Source organism: Pseudophryne corroboree, chromosome 10 (genome assembly GCF_028390025.1).
Source record: "Pseudophryne corroboree isolate aPseCor3 chromosome 10, aPseCor3.hap2, whole genome shotgun sequence".
NCBI classification, from domain to species: Eukaryota; Metazoa; Chordata; class Amphibia; order Anura; family Myobatrachidae; genus Pseudophryne; species Pseudophryne corroboree.
In genome coordinates, this window is record NC_086453.1 from 113,561,499 (window position 1) to 113,581,098 (window position 19,600).

General features: G+C 46.3%; 1 protein-coding gene across 1 annotated transcript in view; it reads left to right on the top strand.

The window, feature by feature from the left end:
• The first annotated feature begins 10,344 nt into the window (after window positions 1–10,344).
• LOC134965069 (sulfotransferase 2B1-like) overlaps window positions 10,345–19,600 on the top strand; it is a 95,718-nt gene continuing 86,462 nt past the window's right edge. Inside the window, exon 1 of the mRNA XM_063941632.1 lies at window positions 10,345–10,480. Coding sequence (XP_063797702.1) covers window positions 10,345–10,480 — 136 coding nt within the window. The remainder of the gene's footprint in view (window positions 10,481–19,600) is intronic.

A 19,600-nucleotide genomic window follows, 5' to 3' on the forward strand; every position in this document is an offset into this window, starting at 1 on the left:
CCCCAGCGCTATATGACCCAGGAATCACACAGTAACTTAGTCTTAACCCAGTAGCTGCTGTATATATTGTTTTTATGCCAAATTTATGTGCCCCCCCTCTCTTTTTTCTCTATCGTGCAGGGGAGAGCCTGGGGAGCTTCCTCTCAGCGGATCTGTGGAGAGAAAATGGCGCTGGTGAGTGCTGAGGAAGAAGGCCCCGCCCCCTCAGCGGCAGGCTTCTCCCGCGATTTTGTGTAAAATTAATGGCGGGGGCTCATGCATATAACAGTGTCCAACTGTATATATGCTGCTTTTGCCAGGAGGTACTTAATTGCTGCCCAGAGCGCCCCCCCCCCCCCCCGCGCCCTGCACCCTACAGTGACCGGAGTGTGTGGGTGTAATGTGGGAGCAATGGCGCACAGCTGCAGTGCTGTGTACTACCTCATGTGAAGACAGGAGTCTTCTGCCGCCGATTTTGATGTCTTCTTGCTTCTGCCGGCTTCTGTCTTCTGGCTCTGCGAGGGGGACGGCGGCGCGGCTCCGGGAACAGACGACAAGGTCAGGTCCTGTGTTCGATCCCTCTGGAGCTAATGGTGTCCAGTAGCCTAAGAAGCGCAACCTAGCCGCAGTTAGTAGGTTTGCTTCTCTCCCCTCAGTCCCTCGTAGCAGAGAGTCTGTTGCCAGCAGAAGCTCTCTGAAAATAAAAAACCTAACTAAAATATTTCTTATTAGCAAGCTCAGGAGAGCCCACTAAAAGCACCCAGCTCTGGCCGGGCACAGATTCTAACTGAGGTCTGGAGGAGGGGCATAGAGGGAGGAGCCAGTGCACACCAGTAGTACTAAATCTTTCTTAGAGTGCCCAGTCTCCTGCGGAGCCCGTCTATTCCCCATGGTCCTTACGGAGTCCCCAGCATCCACTAGGACGTTAGAGAAATATATATATATATATATATATATATATATATCAATTGAATCAATATTCCTAGAGATAAATCAAGATCTAATTTTGATTCTCTTAATAAAAAAGAGAGAATGCTGCCTTGGGAGATAGCAAAAATCAAAAGATAAAAAACAAGTGGATGTACTTGACACCCAAATCCCAGGCGCAAAATTCTATAATTAATTATTTCACTTGTATTAGGTAGACACTAGCTGCACAAACTATGGCTTTGCAAGAGTCTAAAAGCAAACTAGAATACAATCGGAGGTGTCTGTGCGCTTCAGTGACTCCAAATACAGTGGTAATAAAGTGAATGTTTGCCTTTACTAAAAAACCAAGAGACTTGTTATAATATATTCTTTTACTAGAAACAAATAATGTTACACTTTAAATAAATACACTTGTTAAAATACACAATAAAATGTATCAGCTCAATTGCTATTATATTTCAACCAGAATGCATTCCTTGTTTAGTGAAATGTTATAATAAAAAGCCACTTTGACTTATAATTAATTAAACCAATATTTCTTACAGAGATATCCAATTAATAAGAAACATTAATCAATTATTTCATTTGCCGTTAATGCCACATAATTCTCATTACTAAATGCCAGTTTGTAAATATATAAATGATTGAATAAATGTCTCCACTTAACCTGTCACTGGCGTCCCAGTGCAGCATTAGTCCTTCATAATGTGTTTTGCCCGATCAAACGGGGTTAATAATTACCCTTTCCTGGAAATGTCCTCCACTACAGCACTATAGCACAAGTGCAGGGATTAATTTTTCAGGTGAATACCTTAGGGAGTTCCAGGCTGACGGGCAGCGTTTGTAAGCACACAATCAGAGGCAATGGAGACTTTAGCAGGCCGTCGGTGCTGCACCGAGCAGCGTCCAAAGAGCCACAGTAGTAATGAGCCGTAGATGTAAATGGCCTCAGTGTATAGCACACACCGTGAGCGGCAGCCGAATGGCCCAGATGGATGCGGCAGAGATGAGCGGCAAAAGACCGGCACAGCTGAGAACGGCAGGAGCGGCAGAACAATAAACAATACAGACAAGAACTGGAGCACAGTAGATTAACAGTGAGGGCATGGTCAGATCTCAGCAGCAGCAAACAGGACACTGTGTGAGTTGGAAACACAGAACAAAGTGCATTTGCTAAATACACTTGCAGGCTGAGCTGTGGGAAAGAACAATAGGAAACAAAGTCAACAGTAACTAATGGCAGATCCAATGTTCAGGCTAGATTCAGGCACAACTGACAGACAGGAGTTCTGACAGGTAGGGTAACCACAGGAACAGACAGAGTATGCAGAGGAATAGTACAGGAATCCAGGACAGACTAACATCTTACACTGAAGCATAAACTATAACCTGCAGGGAGGAGCAGGCCCGACTTCCTTATAACAGAGAGTGGTTCCAATCAGAGCGGCAGGCCCACAATAATTATAATTACCTGCAGCTGCAGTGCTGCACGTACTCTTGGCACCCTGAGTACTAGGCAACTAGCGGCATTGTAGCTGTCCAGTGACCCAGTTGCCTAGCAACCTGCAGGACCTTTGGGCATTGTGGACGGATAACGCGGTGTCCCGGTTGCCTTGCAACAACTGGGACACATTGCAGAGACAAGTCGCAGTAGCAGCTTGTAATAGAGGGTTAGGATTAGGCTGTGAGAGGGGTGGTTAGGGTCAGAATGCGGGAAGGAATGGTTAAAATAAGAATTTACTTACCGATAATTCTATTTCTCGTAGTCCGTAGTGGATGCTGGGGACTCCGTAAGGACCATGGGGAATAGCGGCTCCGCAGGAGACTGGGCACATCTAAAGAAAGCTTTAGGACTATCTGGTGTGCACTGGCTCCTCCCCCTATGACCCTCCTCCAAGCCTCAGTTAGGATACTGTGCCCGGACGAGCGTACACAATAAGGAAGGATTTTGAATCCCGGGTAAGACTCATACCAGCCACACCAATCACACCGTACAACTTGTGATCTGAACCCAGTTAACAGCATGATAACAGAGGAGCCTCTAGAAAAGATGGCTCACTACAGCAATAACCCGATTTTTTGGTAACAATAACTATGTACCAGTATTGCAGACAATCCGCACTTGGGATGGGCGCCCAGCATCCACTACGGACTACGAGAAATAGAATTATCGGTAAGTAAATTCTTATTTTCTCTAACGTCCTAAGTGGATGCTGGGGACTCCGTAAGGACCATGGGGATTATACCAAAGCTCCCAAACGGGCGGGAGAGTGCGGATGACTCTGCAGCACCAAATGAGAGAACTCCAGGTCCTCCTCAGCCAGGGTATCAATTTTGTAGAATTTTACAAACGTATTTGCTCCTGACCAAGTAGCTGCTCGGCAAAGTTGTAAAGCCGAGACCCCTCGGGCAGCCGCCCAAGATGAGCCCACCTTCCTTGTGGAGTGGGCATTTACAGATTTTTGGCTGTGGCAGGCCTGCCACAGAATGTGCAAGCTGAATTGTACTACAAATCCAACGAGCAATAGTCTGCTTAGAAGCAGGAGCACCCAGCTTGTTGGGTGCATACAGGATAAACAGCGAGTCAGATTTCCTGACTCCAGCCGTCCTGGAAACATATATTTTCAGGGCCCTGACAACGTCTAGCAACTTGGAGTCCTCCAAGTCCCTAGTAGCCGCAGGCACCACAATAGGTTGGTTCAGGTGAAACGCTGAAACCACCTTAGGGAGAAACTGAGGACGAGTCCTCAATTCCGCCCTGTCCGAATGGAAAATCAGATAAGGGCTTTTACAGGATAAAGCCGCCAATTCTGACACGCGCCTGACCCAGGCCAGGGCCAACAGCATGACCACTTTCCATGTGAGATATTTTAACTCCACAGATTTAAGTGGTTCAAACCAATGTGACTTTTGGAACCCAAAAACTACATTGAGATCCCAAAGTGCCACTGGAGGCACAAAAGGAGGCTGTATATGCAGTACCCCTTTTACAAACGTCTGAACTTCAGGGACTGAAGCTAGTTCTTTTTGGAAGAAAATTGACAGGGCCGAAATTTGAACCTTAATGGACCCCAATTTCAGGCCCATAGACACTCCTGTTTGCAGGAAATGTAGGAATCGACCCAGTTGAATTTCCTCCGTCTGGCCTTACTTGCCTCGCACCACGCAACATATTTTCGCCAAATGCGGTGATAATGTTTTGCGGTTACATCCTTCCTGGCTTTGATCAGGATAGGGATGACTTCATCCGGAATGCCTTTTTTCCTTCAGGATCCGGCGTTCAACCGCCATGCCGTCAAACGCAGCCGCGGTAAGTCTTGGAACAGACAGGGTCCTTGCTGGAGCAGGTCCCTTCTTAGAGGTAGAGGCCACGGATCCTCCGTGAGCATCTCTTGAAGTTCCGGTTACCAAGTCCTTCTTGGCCAATCCGGAGCCACGAATATAGTGCTTACTCCTCTCCATCTTATCAATCTCAGTACCTTGGGTATGAGAGGCAGAGGAGGGAACACATACACTGACTGGTACACCCACGGTGTTACCAGAGCGTCTACAGCTATTGCCTGAGGGTCCCTTGACCTGGCGCAATACCTGTTGAGTTTTTCCCAACGGTTTATAATCATGTGGAAGACTTCTGGGTGAAGTCCCCACTCTCCCGGGTGGAGGTCGTGCTGAGGAAGTCTGCTTCCCAGTTGTCCACTCCCGGAATGAATACTGCTGACAGTGCTATCACATGATTTTCCGCCCAGCGAAGAATCCTTGCAGCTTCTGCCATTGCCCTCCAGCTTCTTGTGCCACCCTGTCTGTTTACGTGGGTGACTGCCATGATGTTGTCCGACTGGATCAACACCGGCTGACCTTGAAGCAGAGGTCTTGCTAAGCTTAGAGCATTGTAAGTGGCCCTTAGCTTCAGGATATTTATGTGAAGTGATGTCTCCAGGCTTGACCATAAGCCCTGGATATTCCTTCCCTGTGTGACTGCTCCCCAGCCTCGCAGGCTGGCATCCGTGGTCACCAGGACCCAGTCCTGAATGCCGAATCTGCGGCCCTCTAAAAGATGAGCACTCTGCAACCACCACAGGAGGGACACCCTTGTCCTTGGTGACAGGGTTATCCGCTGATGCATCTCAAGATGCGACCCGGACCATTTGTCCAGCAGGTCCCACTGGAAAGTTCTTGCGTGGAATCTGCCGAATGGGATTGCTTCGTAGGAAGCCACCATTTTACCCAGAACCCTTGTGCATTGATGCACTGAGACTTGGCTCGGTTTTAGGAGGTTCCTGACTAGCTCGGATAACTCCCTGGCTTTCTCCTCCGGGAGAAACACCTTTTTCTGGACTGTGTCCAGGATCATCCCTAGGAACAGAAGACAAGTCGTCGGAACCAGCTGCGATTTTGGAATATTGAGAATCCAATCGTGCTGCCGCAACACTACCTGAGATAGTGCTACACCGACCTCCAACTGTTCCCTGGATCTTACCCTTATCAGGGAATCGTCCAAGTAAGGGATAACTAAAATTCCCTTCCTTCGAAGGAATATCATCATTTCGGCCATTACCTTGGTAAAGACCCGGGGTGCCGTGGACCATCCATACGGCAGCGTCTGAACTGATAGTGACAGTTCTGTACCATAAACCTGAGGTACCCTTGGTGAGAAGGGTAAATTTTGACATGAAGGTAAGCATCCTTGATGTCCCGAGACATCATGTAGTCCCCTTCTTCCAGGTTCGCAATCACTGCTCTGAGTGACTCAATCTTGAATTTGAACCTCTGTATGTAAGTGTTCAAAGATTTTAGATTTAGAATCGGTCTCACCGAGCCGTCCGGCTTCGGTACCACAACAGTGTGGAATAATACCCCGTTCCCTGTTGCAGGAGGGGTACCTTGATTATCACCTGCTGGGAATACAGCTTGTGAATGGCTTCCAAAACTGTCTCCCTGTCAGAAGGAGACATCGGTAAAGCCGACTTTAGGAAACGGCGAGGGGGAGACGTCTCGAATTCTAATTTGTACCCCTGAGATATCACCTGAAGGATCCAGGGGTCTACTTGCGAGTGAGCCCACTGCGCGCTGAAATTCATTGAGACGGGCCCCCCACCGTGCCTGATTCTGCTTGTAAAGCCCCAGCGTCATACTGAGGGCTTGGCAGAGGCGGGAGAGGGTTTCTGTTCCTGGGAACTGGCTGATTTCTGCAGCCTTTTTCCTCTCCCTCTGTCACGGGGCAGAAATGAGGAACCTTTGCCCGCTTGTCCACGAAAAGACTGCGCCTGATAATACGGCGTCTTCTCATGTTGAGAGGCGACCTGGGGTACAAACGTGGATTTCCCAGCTGTTGCCGTGGCCACCAGGTCTGAAAGACCGACCCCAAATAACTCCTCCCCTTACTAAGGCAATACTTCCAAATGCCGTTTGGAATACGCATCACCTGACCACTGACGTGTCCATAACCCTCTACTGGTAGAAATGGACAACGCACTTAGACTTGATGCCAGTCGGCAAATATTCTGCTGTGCATCACGCATATATAGAAATGCATCTTTTAAATGCTCTATAGGCAAAAATATACTGTCCCTATCTAGGGTATCAATATTTTCAGTCAGGGAATCCGACCACGCCAACCCAGCACTGCACATCCAGGCTGAGGCGATTGCTGGTCGCAGTATAACACCAGTATGTGTGTAAATACATTTTAGGATACCCTCCTGCTTTCTATCAGCACGATCCTTAAGGGCGGCCATCTCAGGAGAGGGTAGAGCCCTTACAAGCGTGTGAGCGCTTTATCCACCCTAGGGGGTGTTTCCCAACGCACCCTAACCTCTGGCGGGAAAGGATATAATGCCAATAACATTTTAGAAATTATCAGTTGTTATCGGGGGAAAACCACGCATCATCACACACCTCATTTAATTTCTCAGATTCAGGAAAACTACAGGTAGTTTTTCCTCACCGAACATAATACCCCTTTTTGGTGGTACTCGTATTATCAGAAATGTGTAAAACATTTTTCATTGCCTCAATCATGTAACGTGTGGCCCTACTGGAAGTCACATTTGTCTCTTCACCGTCGACACTGGAGTCAGTATCCGTGTCGGCGTCTATATCTGCCATCTGAGGTAACGGGCGCTTTAGAGCCCCTGACGGCCTATGAGACGTCTGGACAGGCACAAGCTGAGTAGCCGGCTGTCTCATGTCAACCACTGTCTTTTATACAGAGCTGACACTGTCACGTAATTCCTTCCAACAGTTCATCCACTCAGGTGTCGACCCCCTAGGGGGTGACATCACTATTACAGGCAATCTGCTCCGTCTCCACATCATTTTTCTCCTCATACATGTCGACACAAACGTACCGACATACAGCACACACACAGGGAATGCTCTGATAGAGGACAGGACCCCACTAGCCCTTTGGGGAGACAGAGGGAGAGTTTGCCAGCACACACCAGAGCGCTATATATATACAGGGATAACCTTATATAAGTGTTTTTCCCCTTATAGCTGCTGTATCTTTAATACTGCGCGTAATTAGTGCCCCCCTCTCTTTTTTAACCCTTTCTGTAGTGTAGTGACTGCAGGGGAGAGCCAGGGGAGCTTCCCTCCAACGGAGCTGTGAGGGAAAATGGCGCCAGTGTGCTGAGGAGATAGGCTCCGCCCCTTTTTCGCGGACTTTTCTCCTGCTTTTTTATGGATTCTGGCAGGGGTTAAAATTCATCCATATAGCCCTGGGGGCTATATGTGATGTATTTTCGCCAGCCAAGGTGTTTTTATTGCTGCTCAGGGCGCCCCCCCCCTAGCGCCCTGCACCCTCAGTGACCGAAGTGTGAAGTGTGCTGAGGAGCAATGGCGCACAGCTGCAGTGCTGTGCGCTACCTTGTTGAAGACAGGACGTCTTCTGCCGCCGATTTTCCGGACCTCTTCTGCCTTCTGGCTCTGTAAGGGGGCCTGCGGCGCGGCTCTGGGACCCATCCATGGCTGGGCCTGTGATCGTCCCTCTGGAGCTAATGTCCAGTAGCCTAAGAAGCCCAATCCACTCTGCACGCAGGTGAGTTCGCTTCTTCTCCCCTTAGTCCCTCGATGCAGTGAGCCTGTTGCCAGCAGGTCTCACTGAAAATAAAAAACCTAAACTAAAACTTTCACTAAGAAGCTCAGGAGAGCCCCTAGTGTGCACCCTTCTCGTTCGGGCACAAAGATCTAACTGAGGCTTGGAGGAGGGTCATAGGGGGAGGAGCCAGTGCACACCAGATAGTCCTAAAGCTTTCTTTAGATGTGCCCAGTCTCCTGCGGAGCCGCTATTCCCCATGGTCCTTACGGAGTCCCCAGCATCCACTTAGGACGTTAGAGAAAGTAAGGGTGTACACACGGTGAGATCCTTGCTATGCCCGATTTTCACTTGCGATTTCCCTTGAACTCCCCGGAGCCCAGCACCACCGATTTTGACTAACTTTTCTTGAGATATGGACAATGTGTACTTACGATTTTGGCTTATGTGAGATGTCATTGACATGTGAGATGAACTAGATAGTACACCAATCTAGCAAGGATTGACTTGCCTGCACAGTCTATCTTTTCTTGCGATGCCGACCTGGCGGGACCGCGCATCGGGATCGAATCGGAATTGCAAGGTGACTTTCACCTTGCGATCTGCACTAACTTTTCTTGCGATTTTGACTATATAGTCAAAATCGAAAGAAAATATCTCACCGTGTGTACACACCCTTAGGCTGCTGAAGGGGATGGTTAGGGTAAGTCTGTGGGAGGGGTGGGTTAGAGTTAGAATACTCACAAAATCCATCAGTATTTTGACCATTGGGATTCTGCTGCTGGTATTCTGACTGCCAGGATGGTGAGCACCGGGATATCGTTCACAACTCCAATTAGTAATGTTCCAATAGCTGCTGTTATACTTTGCTGAGAACTATGAATTTTATGGTTTCTTCAGATAAAGGGTTAATGTCTTGGTTGAATTTCAACCATGCAGGGCCTCTCACATTAATGTGCACATTGATGTATCCAAAGGTAGTAGCTTCTGCTGTGTCTGCAGCCATTAGGTTCACTGCTGTGTGACCAATGACAATGCAAGGAATTTTAAGTCCAAGTATACTGTGTGTCAGAGTTAACATTCTACTGTATTCGTCCAAACATAAATCCTGTCCAAAAAGGAGGGACATTTGCAGGTCAATTCCCTCTTCTAAACAGTAAATACAAAGAGGGGGTAGTGGTGGTTTGGTGGAGGAGGAATAGACTGATTCCACCATTAAAGTAAGTTAGAGTAGGTGAGGGCTGGAATGTCTTTCCTTGGAAACCTTGAAAGTTCATCAATATTTTGCTATGGAGCTCCAAGGTCCTGTTTACACCCCTGAGGGTATAGTTACTAAAAGTCAATTTTGGTTTTTAGTAGTTTTTCACTCGATTTTGTGTGACAGGTATTTACTAAGGTCAAAATTGACTCAACATCAACCACAAAACACCATTTTCAATAGAAACATCAGAAACAGCTCTATTTGATTTTAAATCGTCAAATTTTCGGAACCCTCTATATGTTGGGAAAAAAACATCGGAGGGAAGCATGGGGGGCACTCTGGCTGCATAAATTATGGCATTTAAAGGCACAGCAATCATTTAAAAAAATTAGTGGATATGCAAATTAGCACAGGAATTAAAGTGTTTGTGGGTAATACAGTGCATGTGACAGTGCATGTGGCCAATAAGAATGCTTTTGTATAATTTTGTCTATTTTAAGTCATTTATTGATCAATTTTTGATTGCCTTTTTATCGATTTTTATTGATTTTTGATGACTAGAACACATTTAAAACTTTAACTCTAAGTGTATAGTGCCTGTGGGGTATCTATTTTCAACCCTGTACCTTACTGTTCCGTACTGTACTGTACTCTAGTCTAGTTACTCTGTATTATATAACAAACCACTATGGCCCACACCGGCTAATAGCTAGGATATAGTGTTACCTAATCACACCACCAGGGGCATTTTAATAGATGAGGAGGACCGTGTGCAGTCTTGGTCCAGGTCCCCTCCTCTTTAGTCGGCAGCGCAGTGACTCAGAGCACTAGGGTCACTGGTAGACCTTAGTGCTATGCCCGAGTATAGTGCGCATGTGTTGGTCTCAGGGAAAATAGCGCGGGAGACATTTTCCCAGTGATCTTCCTACTGCGCATGCACAAAGTGACCCCTCCAGAGTCGCTGACGGACTCAGAAGGGGTAAGTATTAAAAAATTGGGTGCAACCACACACCTTGCACCCATTATACTGTAGATAAGCCACTGCAGACCACCTGGATACTATCTGAAGCCTTATATTAAGATCAATGGCTGTCAGTTCTTTATCTCAAGCTAGGCTCTTTCAGTTTTTTTGTTATGTAATATATAAATAGTTGAAGATTTTAATATTCATATATTGTTTTAATGTCTGCAGATAGAAATGATTTATGATTATTTCACGTACAACGGAATCAGATTTGCAAATAGTCTACATTCAAAGGACATTCTCAATTATGTGGAAAATGGATTTGACGTTTTGGACGACGATGTTTTCAATGTAACCTACCCCAAATCAGGTAATTTACTGTATAGACTGTTTGCATTGTTTTTCTATAATGACTAGAGATGTGCGGCGGGCACTTTTCATGTTTTGTGTTTTGGTTTTGGTTCTGGTTCCATGCTCGTGTTTTGGATCTGGATTGGTTTTGCCAAAACCACCCTTTCGTGTTTTGGTTTTGGATCTGGATGATTTATGAAAAAACATAAAAACAGCTTAAATCACAGAATTTGGGGGTCATTTTGATCCTACAGTATTATTAACCTCCATAACATTGATTTCCACTCATTTCCAGTCTATTCTGAACACCTCACACCTCACAATATTGTTTTTAGGCCAAAAGGTTGCACCAAGGTGGCTGTATGACTAAGCTAAGTGACACAAGTGTGCGGCACAAACACCTGGCCCATCTAGGAGTGGCACTGCAGTTGCAGACAGGATGGCACATTTAAAAACTATTCCCCAAACTTTTTCTCCTAGTCCGTAGAGGATGCTGGGGACTCCGTAAGGACCATGGGGTATAGATGGGCTCCACAGGAGATATGGGCACTCTAAGACCTTTTAATGGGCGTGAGCTGGCTCCTCCCTCTATGCCCCTCCTCCAGACCTCAGTTATAGAACTGTGCCCAGAAGAGACGGACATTTCGAGGAAAAGGATTTTGTTAATTAAGGGTGAGATACATACCAGCTCACACCACAAACACACCGTATAACATGGTATATAACTAGACCAGTTAACAGCATGAACAACAGAAATCAGCAACAGTCTGATCTCAACCGTACACAACTCACGTGTAACTACATCAGTAACTATGTACAAGTACTGAAGATTTATTCCGCACTGGGACGGGCGCCCAGCATCCTCTACGGACTAGGAGAAAAAGATTTACCGGTAGGTTTAAAATATTATTTTCTCTTACGTCCTAGAGGATGCTGGGGACTCCGTAAGGACCATGGGGTTTATACCAAAGCTCCAGACCGGGCGGGAGAGTGCGGATGGCTCTGCAGCAACGATTGAGCAAACAGGAGGTCCTCATCAGCCAGGGTATCAAACTTATAGAATTTTGCAAAAGTGTTTGAACCCGACCAAGTAGCTGCTCGGCAAAGCTGTAATGCCGAGACACCTCGGGCAGCCGCCCAAGAAGAGCCCACCTTCCTAGTGGAATGGGCCTTCACCGATTTTGGTAACGGCAATCCTGCCGTAGAATGAGCCTGCTGAATCGTGTTACAGATCCAGCGTGCAATAGTCTGCTTGGAAGCAGGAGCGCCAACCCTCAGGCCGCATATACAGTAGTACAAACAGAGCCTCTGTTTTCCTAATACGAGCCGTTCTGGCTACATAGATTTTTAAAGCCCTGACTACATCAAGGGACTTGGACTCCTCCAAGACATCCGTAGCCACCGGCACTACAATAGGTTGGTTCATGTGAAACGACGAAACCACCTTAGGTAGAAATTGTGGATGAGTTCTCAATTCCGCTCTATCCACATGGAAAATCAGATAGGGGCTCTTGTGGGACAAGGCCGCCAATTATGACACCCGCCTTGCAGATGCCAAGGCCAATAACATGACCACTTTCCACGTGAGAAATTTTAACTCAACAGTTTGAAGTGGTTCAAACCAATGTGATTTAAGGAACTGCAACACCACATTCAGGTCCCAAGGTGCCACAGGGGGCACAAAAGGAGGTTGGATGTGCAGTACTCCTTTTACAAAAGTCTGTACTTCTGGAAGAGAGGCCAATTCCTTCTGAAAGAATATTGATAAGGCCGAAATCTGCACCTTAATGGAACCTAACTTTAGGCCCATATCCTGTCTGTAGAAAATGGAAAAAACGACCCAGCTGGAATTCTTCCGTAGGAGCATTCTTGGATTCACACCAAGACACGTACTTCCTCCAGATACGGTGATAGTGCTTCGCCGTTACTTTCTTCCTAGCTTTAAGTAGAGTAGGGATGACTTCCCCTGGAATACCTTTTCTAGCTAGGATCTGGTGTTCAACCGCCATGCCATCAAACGTAATCGTGGTAAGTCTTGGAACACACACGGTCCCTGTTGTAACAGGTCCTCTCTGATAGGAAGCTGCCAAGGATCTTCTGTGATCATTTCCTGAAGATCTGGATACCAGGCCCTTCGAGGCCAATCTGGGACAATGAGTATCGTCTGAACTCCTGTTCTTCTTATGATTCTCAATATTTTTGAGATGAGCGGAAGCGGAGGGAACACATAGACCGATTGATACACCCACAGTGTTACTAGCGCGTCCACTGCTATTGCCTGAGGGTCCCTTGCCCTGGAACAATATGTCCGAAGCTTCTTGTTGAGGTGTGACGCCATCATGTCTATTTGAGGGAGTGCCCAACAACTTGTCACTTCTGCAAAGACCTCTTGATGAAGTCCCCACTCTCCAGGATGGAGATCGTGTCTGCTGAGGAAGTCTGCTTCCCAGTTGTCCACTCCCGGAATAAATACCGCGGACAGAGCGCTTACATGATTTTCCAATACAAAAAACTCCTTCGGGACCTCTAAATTGCGCAAAAGTCACAAGGCAGCCTGCTAGGTACTTACAATCCCCAAGGTACCCCTCCAAAGTACCCAAAATCTAAATCAAGAAGGAAACGGGTGGTGGAGAAAGTATTCCCTCAGGCGCTCAACACAACAAAAAATAAAAGGTATTATAAAAGGGGTAATACATTCCTTAATAGGTAGAAGAAATCCAGGACACAGTTGCACTCCTTCTTCACAAAAGATGCAATATTTTATTATAGAGGGGATTCATTTTATCTTAAATAATAATTATTTTACGGTAGAAAGGGATTTTTTTATTCAGAAGGTCGGTACAGCCATGGGCACCAGGTTTGCTCCAAGTTATGCCAACATTTTTATGGGCAATGGGAAATAGATTATATTTGGAATAACAACCCATTTGGAGCGAACCTGGTGTCCTGGAAAAGGTATATTGACGACATTTTATTTATATGGAGAGGAAGTAGAGAAGCACTTGATTGTTTTTGTGCTTATTTAAATAATAATGACCTCAATATTCAACTTACTTTCAATATAGATATACGACAAGTAGATTTTTTAGATATCACTCTTTCTCAGAAAGAGGGCGGATTCTGTACCAAGACCTTCATCAAAGAAACTGATTCACAGGCTTTTATCAATATCACTAGTTGTCATCATCACAGCTGGTTAGATTCGATTCCACAAGGGCAGTTGAAAAGGTTTAAAAGAAATTGTACCAGTAATGAGGTTTTTAGACAGCAGGCGGATCAATTGAAGGATAGATTTGAAAAAAGCGGTTATAACAGCGAAAAGATAGATAAAGCTATACAGGAAGTGGGTTTGATAGATAGGAAAGAATTGTTATGTGATAAGCTGCGGGAACAACCAAGAAATAACAGCAAAAAAAGAAAGAATTTTGATTGGGCTTTTATTACAAGTTTCAATGCACAACTTAGAACTCTTGAAAGGTCTTTTAGAAAGAACTGGGATATCCTTAAAAGAGATCCAGTTGTTGGAAAGGTAATCCCGGACCAACCAGTTTTTATATATAGAAGGGCGCCCAACTTAAAAAATTCATTAGTAAGGAGTTATCTCCCTCCAAGAAAGAGAGAAGGTACAGTTTTAACGAAGGGTTTTCATCGTTGTGGAGATTGCATTGGGTGTAAGGAAATAAAAAGCGATGGGACAAAGAAACTGGATGTTGTATGCATTAATGGAAAGACAGCCAAGATACAAGATTTTATTACCTGCAATGTTAAAAACGTGGTATATTTCACAGAGTGTTCATGCCATCTATTTTATATTGGACGCACTACAAGGTCATTAAAAATACGCATAAGTAAACACTGCAGGAACATTAAAAAAGGTCTAGTTACCCATGCGCTATCTAATCACTTCAAGATTCACCATAATAGCTCTGTAAATGGAATAGTCAGATTTGCGGGATTTAAATTAATCAAACCTACAAATAGACAAAAGGATACTATGACGATGCTGGCAAAAAGTGAAATGCAGTCTATTTATGAATTCAATACACTGCATCCGTTTGGGTTAAATAATGATTTTGAACTCAAATGGTTTTTATAAATTTTTATGTATTTATATATGTCTGTGTTATACCCTTTTTAAATGTTTGAATGAAATTTATGTTTATTTTTAGATTTTATTACCTCTGAGAGTTGGACTTTTTAAATCTGGATATATTATAATGCATTTTGTATATGTGTGTGCCGAGGAGATGCAATCGTATTAGTGAGACCGGTCACCACTTCCGGGTCTTTTGGATGGCAAAATAGGGATTGAACGGTTGGCGGAAGTTTCCGCCGCCGCAATGTCCCAAATCAGTAGTATATGCAGTAGATTGGCTGTTCAAAGAATACGTAATACCGGAAGTGACGGGGCCGGGATAGAGCCTGCGTCACAGGATATGATGCGAGCGGCTGTCAAGTGGATGTCGAGTGGTTGGCGGAAGCCGCCAGAGACATCTACTCTATAGGAATGGTTGGCGGAAGTCCCGCTGCCTAACGCGAGGGGTTGGCGGAGGTCTCCGCCACCATTGTTATATATTTTAGTCAGTATAGGAATGAGGTATTGGAAGGCCCTTTTGGAGCCTCAGTACGTGCAGGGGTTAAAGGTTAATTTAACTTGTCTATGATAGCTGGAAATTTATGGAGAAACCGCGCCCCCCGGAAGTGATGTATCGGAAATCGGTGCTCGAGATTGGAGGATTGCATCTCCATGGTACCCAACCTGTGATACAACAGCTGATTGTAATAGAGGATTAGGATTCTAATTGGTGGACTTTTGAATAAATATATGGATCAGAACACTGTCCCTTACTTCACCTTGAGAAAGACCCGCAGCATCGCGGGTAGAAACGCGACGGTAATTAAGGGACAGACCGGACTCCGAAGCTGCTGCTGTTAAAAGATCTGGAGAGCTGAATTGATTGCCAAACACCGGTTCCAGTGGTCTTTTCCGGAGAGACGCTTGGTGACTATATTACAAACTGCCATTTTGAGATCTGACAAAAATCAGTTCTCATTATTTGCTGGTAATTATTCTGGCCTCCCATTCTCAGCAGAATCTTTGGGGAGCATTCTTTTTGTGGATCGTGTTTATGTATAATGTGTGTTAGTGTTTTACCATTAAATTGTGATTGTACTGCACATGTTATGATTTCTTTTTTACATGATTTTCCGCCCAGCGAAGAATCCTGGCGGCCTCCGCCATTGCTGCTCTGCTTCTTGTTCCGCCATGGCGGTTTACATGCGCCACGGCTGTGATATTGTCTGACTGGATCAAAACGGGTAGGTTGCGAAGAAGATGCTCCGCCTGTCTCAGGCCGTTGTATATGGCCCTTAATTCCAGCACGTTTATGTCCAGACAAGCCTCCTGGCTTGACCATATTCCCTGAAAGTTTTTTCCCTGTGTGACTGCTCCCCAACCTCGGAGGCTCGTGTCCGTGGTTACGAGAACCCAATCTTGAATTCCAAACCTGCGACCCTCTAGAAGGTGAGCACTCTGGAGCCACCACAGGAGAGAAATCCTGGCCCTGGGGGACAGGCTTATCATCTGCATCTGATGCATTTGGAGATAGGACCCTGACCACTTGCTCAGTAGGTCCCACTGAAAAGTTCTTGCATGGAACCTGCCAAACGGAATGGCCTCGTAGGCCGCCACCATCTTTCCCAACACTCGAGTGCATTGATGAATCAACACTCTTTTTGGTTTCAGCAGAACCCTGACCATGTTCTGGAGTTCCAGAGCTTTTTCCACTGGGAGAAAAAACCTCTGCCGTTCCGTGTCCAGAATCATGCCCAAAAACGACAGCCGAGTTGTCGGGACCAACTGCGACTTTGACAAATTTAGAAGCCAGCCGTGTTGTTGTAGCACCCTCAGAGAGAGAGCCACGCTCTTCAGTAATTGTTCTCTTGATCTCGCTTTTATCAGGAGATCGTCCAAGTACGGGAAAATTTTGACACCCTGCTTGCGCAGGAGCACCATCATTTCTGCCATTACCTTGGTGAAAATCCTCGGGGCCGTGGAAAGCCCAAATGGCAACGTCTGAAACTGGTAATGACAATCCTGTACAGCGAATCTCAGGAACGCCTGATGAGGAGGATATATGGGGACATGAAGGTATGCATCCTTTATGTCTAGTGACACCATAAAATGCCCCCCTTCCAGGCTGGAGATCACTGCCCGGAGAGATTCCATTTTGAATTTGAATCTCTTCAAATATAGATTTAGGGATTTTAGGTTCAGAATCGGTCTGACCGAACCGTCCGGCTTCGGGACCACAAACAGGGTTGAATAGAACCCCTTTCCTTGTTGCAACTGGGGAACCTGGATAATCACTTGCTGTTGACACAGCTTTTGTATAGCCGCCGAAACTATTGCTCTCTCTGGGAGAGAAGCTGGCAAGGCCGATTTGAAAAATCGGCGTGGAGTCACATCTTCGAACTCCAGTTTGTAGCCTTGGGACACAATTCCTATCACCCAAGGATCCAAGTCCGAATGAACCCAGACCTGGCTGAAGAGCTGAAGACGTGCCCCCACCGGTGCGGACTCCCGCAGTGGGGCCCCAGCGTCATGCAGTGGATTTGGTAGAGGTCGGGGAGGACTTTTGCTCCTGGGAACTAGCCGAAGCTGGTGTTCTTTTCCCCCTACCTCTACCTCTGGTGAGGAAGGATGAACCGCGCCCCTTTCTGAATTTATGAGACCGAAAGGACTGCATCTGGTATTAAGGTGTTTTCTTTTGCTGTGGGGGAATGTAAGGCAGAAAAGAAGACTTACCCCCGGTAGCTGTGGAAACCAGGTCTGCAAGGCCTTCCCCAAACAGAACTTCACACTTGTAAGGCAAAGCCTCCATAAGTCTCTTGGAGTCAGCATCCCCTGTCAATTGGCGAGTCCACAGTGACCTCCTAGCTGAAATTGCCATGGCATTTGCTCTTGAACCCAAGAGCCCAATATCTCTCGCAGCCTCCCTCATATATAATGCTGCGTCCTTTATGTGACCTAATGTCAACAAAACACTGTCTTTATCGAGGGTGTCCATGTCAGATGACAAGTTATCTGCCCATGCTGCAATTGCGCTCCCCACCCATGCAGACGCTACCGCCAGTCTGAGCAGGGCTCCCGTAGTCGCATAAATTGATTTTTAGGTAGTTTCCTGCCTGCGATCCACAGGATCTTTTAAGGTCGCCGTGTCCAAGGACGGTAGGGCCACCTTTTTAGACAAGCGCGTAAGAGCCTTGTCCACCGTGGGTGAGGATTCCCACCGTAACCTGTCCTGTGAGGGGAAAGGATACGCCATTATAATTCTCTTGGGAATCTGCAGCCTCTTGTCTGGAGTTTCCCAAGCCTTTTCAAATAAAGCGTTCAGCTCATGTGATGGGGGAAATGTTACCTCCGGTTTCTTCCCCTTAAACATACAGACCCGTGTGTCCGGGACAGACGGGTCCTCTGTGATATGTAATACATCTTTTATTGCAATAATCATGTATTGAATACTCTTTGCCACCCTTGGGTGCAACTTTGCCTCATCATAGTCGACACTGGAGTCGGAATCCGTGTCGGTATCAGTGTCTGCTATCTGGGTAAAGGGACATTTTTTGGGACCCTGAAGGGTCTTGTGACACAGTAAGAGCCATGGAGTGACTCCCTGGTTGGCATTTGGACTCTGCTTTGTCCAATCTCTTATGTAATAAAGCCACATTTGCATTCAAAACATTCCACATGTCAACCCAATTAGCCGTCGGCGGTGCCTCTGGAGACAATACTACCATCTGCTCTGCATCCTCCCTAGAAGAGCCTTCCGCTTCAGACATGTCAACACACACGTACTGACACTCCACACACACTGTGATATATGGATATGGGGACAGACCCACAATAAGGAGAGACAGAGAGAAAGTATGCCAGCTCACACCCAGCGCCCTGTGGTTCTGAAACAAAGTCCCAGACTAGTAAGCGCTTTTATAATAATACATTTTGCACCAAATTAATGTGCCCCCCCCCTCGTTTTGCACCCTGTTACTTGTGTACAGCAGGGGAAAAGTCCGGGAGCAGCTTCTCTGAAGCAAGCTGTGGAGATAATGGCGCTGGTTAGAGCTGAGGGAACAAGCTCCGCCCCCTCGATGGCGGGCTTCGGTCCCGCTGTTTCTTTATACTGGCGGGGCTTTATATACTGCCTCAGCAGTATCTATACTTGTGCCAGCCTATATATGAGGTAAAAATTGCTACCCAGGGCGCCCCCCCTGCGCCCTGCACCCTTGCTGTGCCGTTGTGTGTGTGTGGGAGCAATGGCGTGCAGCGCGATCGCTGCGCGGTACCTCATGAAGATCTGAAGTCTTCTGCCGCCTTTGAAGTCTTCTTGCTTCCTATACTCACCCGGGTTCTATCTTCCGGCTCTGCGAGGAGGACGGCAGCGCGGCTCTGGGACGAACAGCGAGGACGACACTTGTGTTCCGACCCTCTGGAGCTAATGGTGTCCAGTAGCCTAAGAAGCAGAGCCTATCAGTAAAGTAGGTCTAAGTGACACAAGTGTGCGGTACAAACAACATGGGATGTGCTGGAATTTGCCCAGATGTAATACACGCACAATATTGGTGGCACAGGAAAGCGTACCCCTAAACCACACACGGCAAAGCCTGTAAAATTAATTTGGATAATAATAACAACCCTCTTATTTGGAGCTATTATAATAATATGCAGCACAGGCGAGCGTAACCCTACACCACATAGGGCAAACCCTGTAAAAATTATTTAGATAATAATATAAGTAAGGTATATAACCCTTTTATTTGGAGTAAATAATATACAGCACATGACACCACCACTGGACTTATGGCAGCACAAGACAGCACCACTGGACTGGACTTATACGGCAGTACCCCTGGACTTGTTCGGCAGTGTCAGACAGAAAGGCACTTTAAAAGACTAGTCCCCAAACAGCACATTATGCAAAGAAGAAAAATACTGTAGGTGGAAGATGGAATTGTTCTTGGGCCCTCCCACCCACCCTTATGTTGTATAAACAGGACATGCACACTTTAACAAACCATTCATTTCAGTGACAGGGTCTGCCACACGACTGTGGATGTAATAACTGGTTTGTTTCGACCC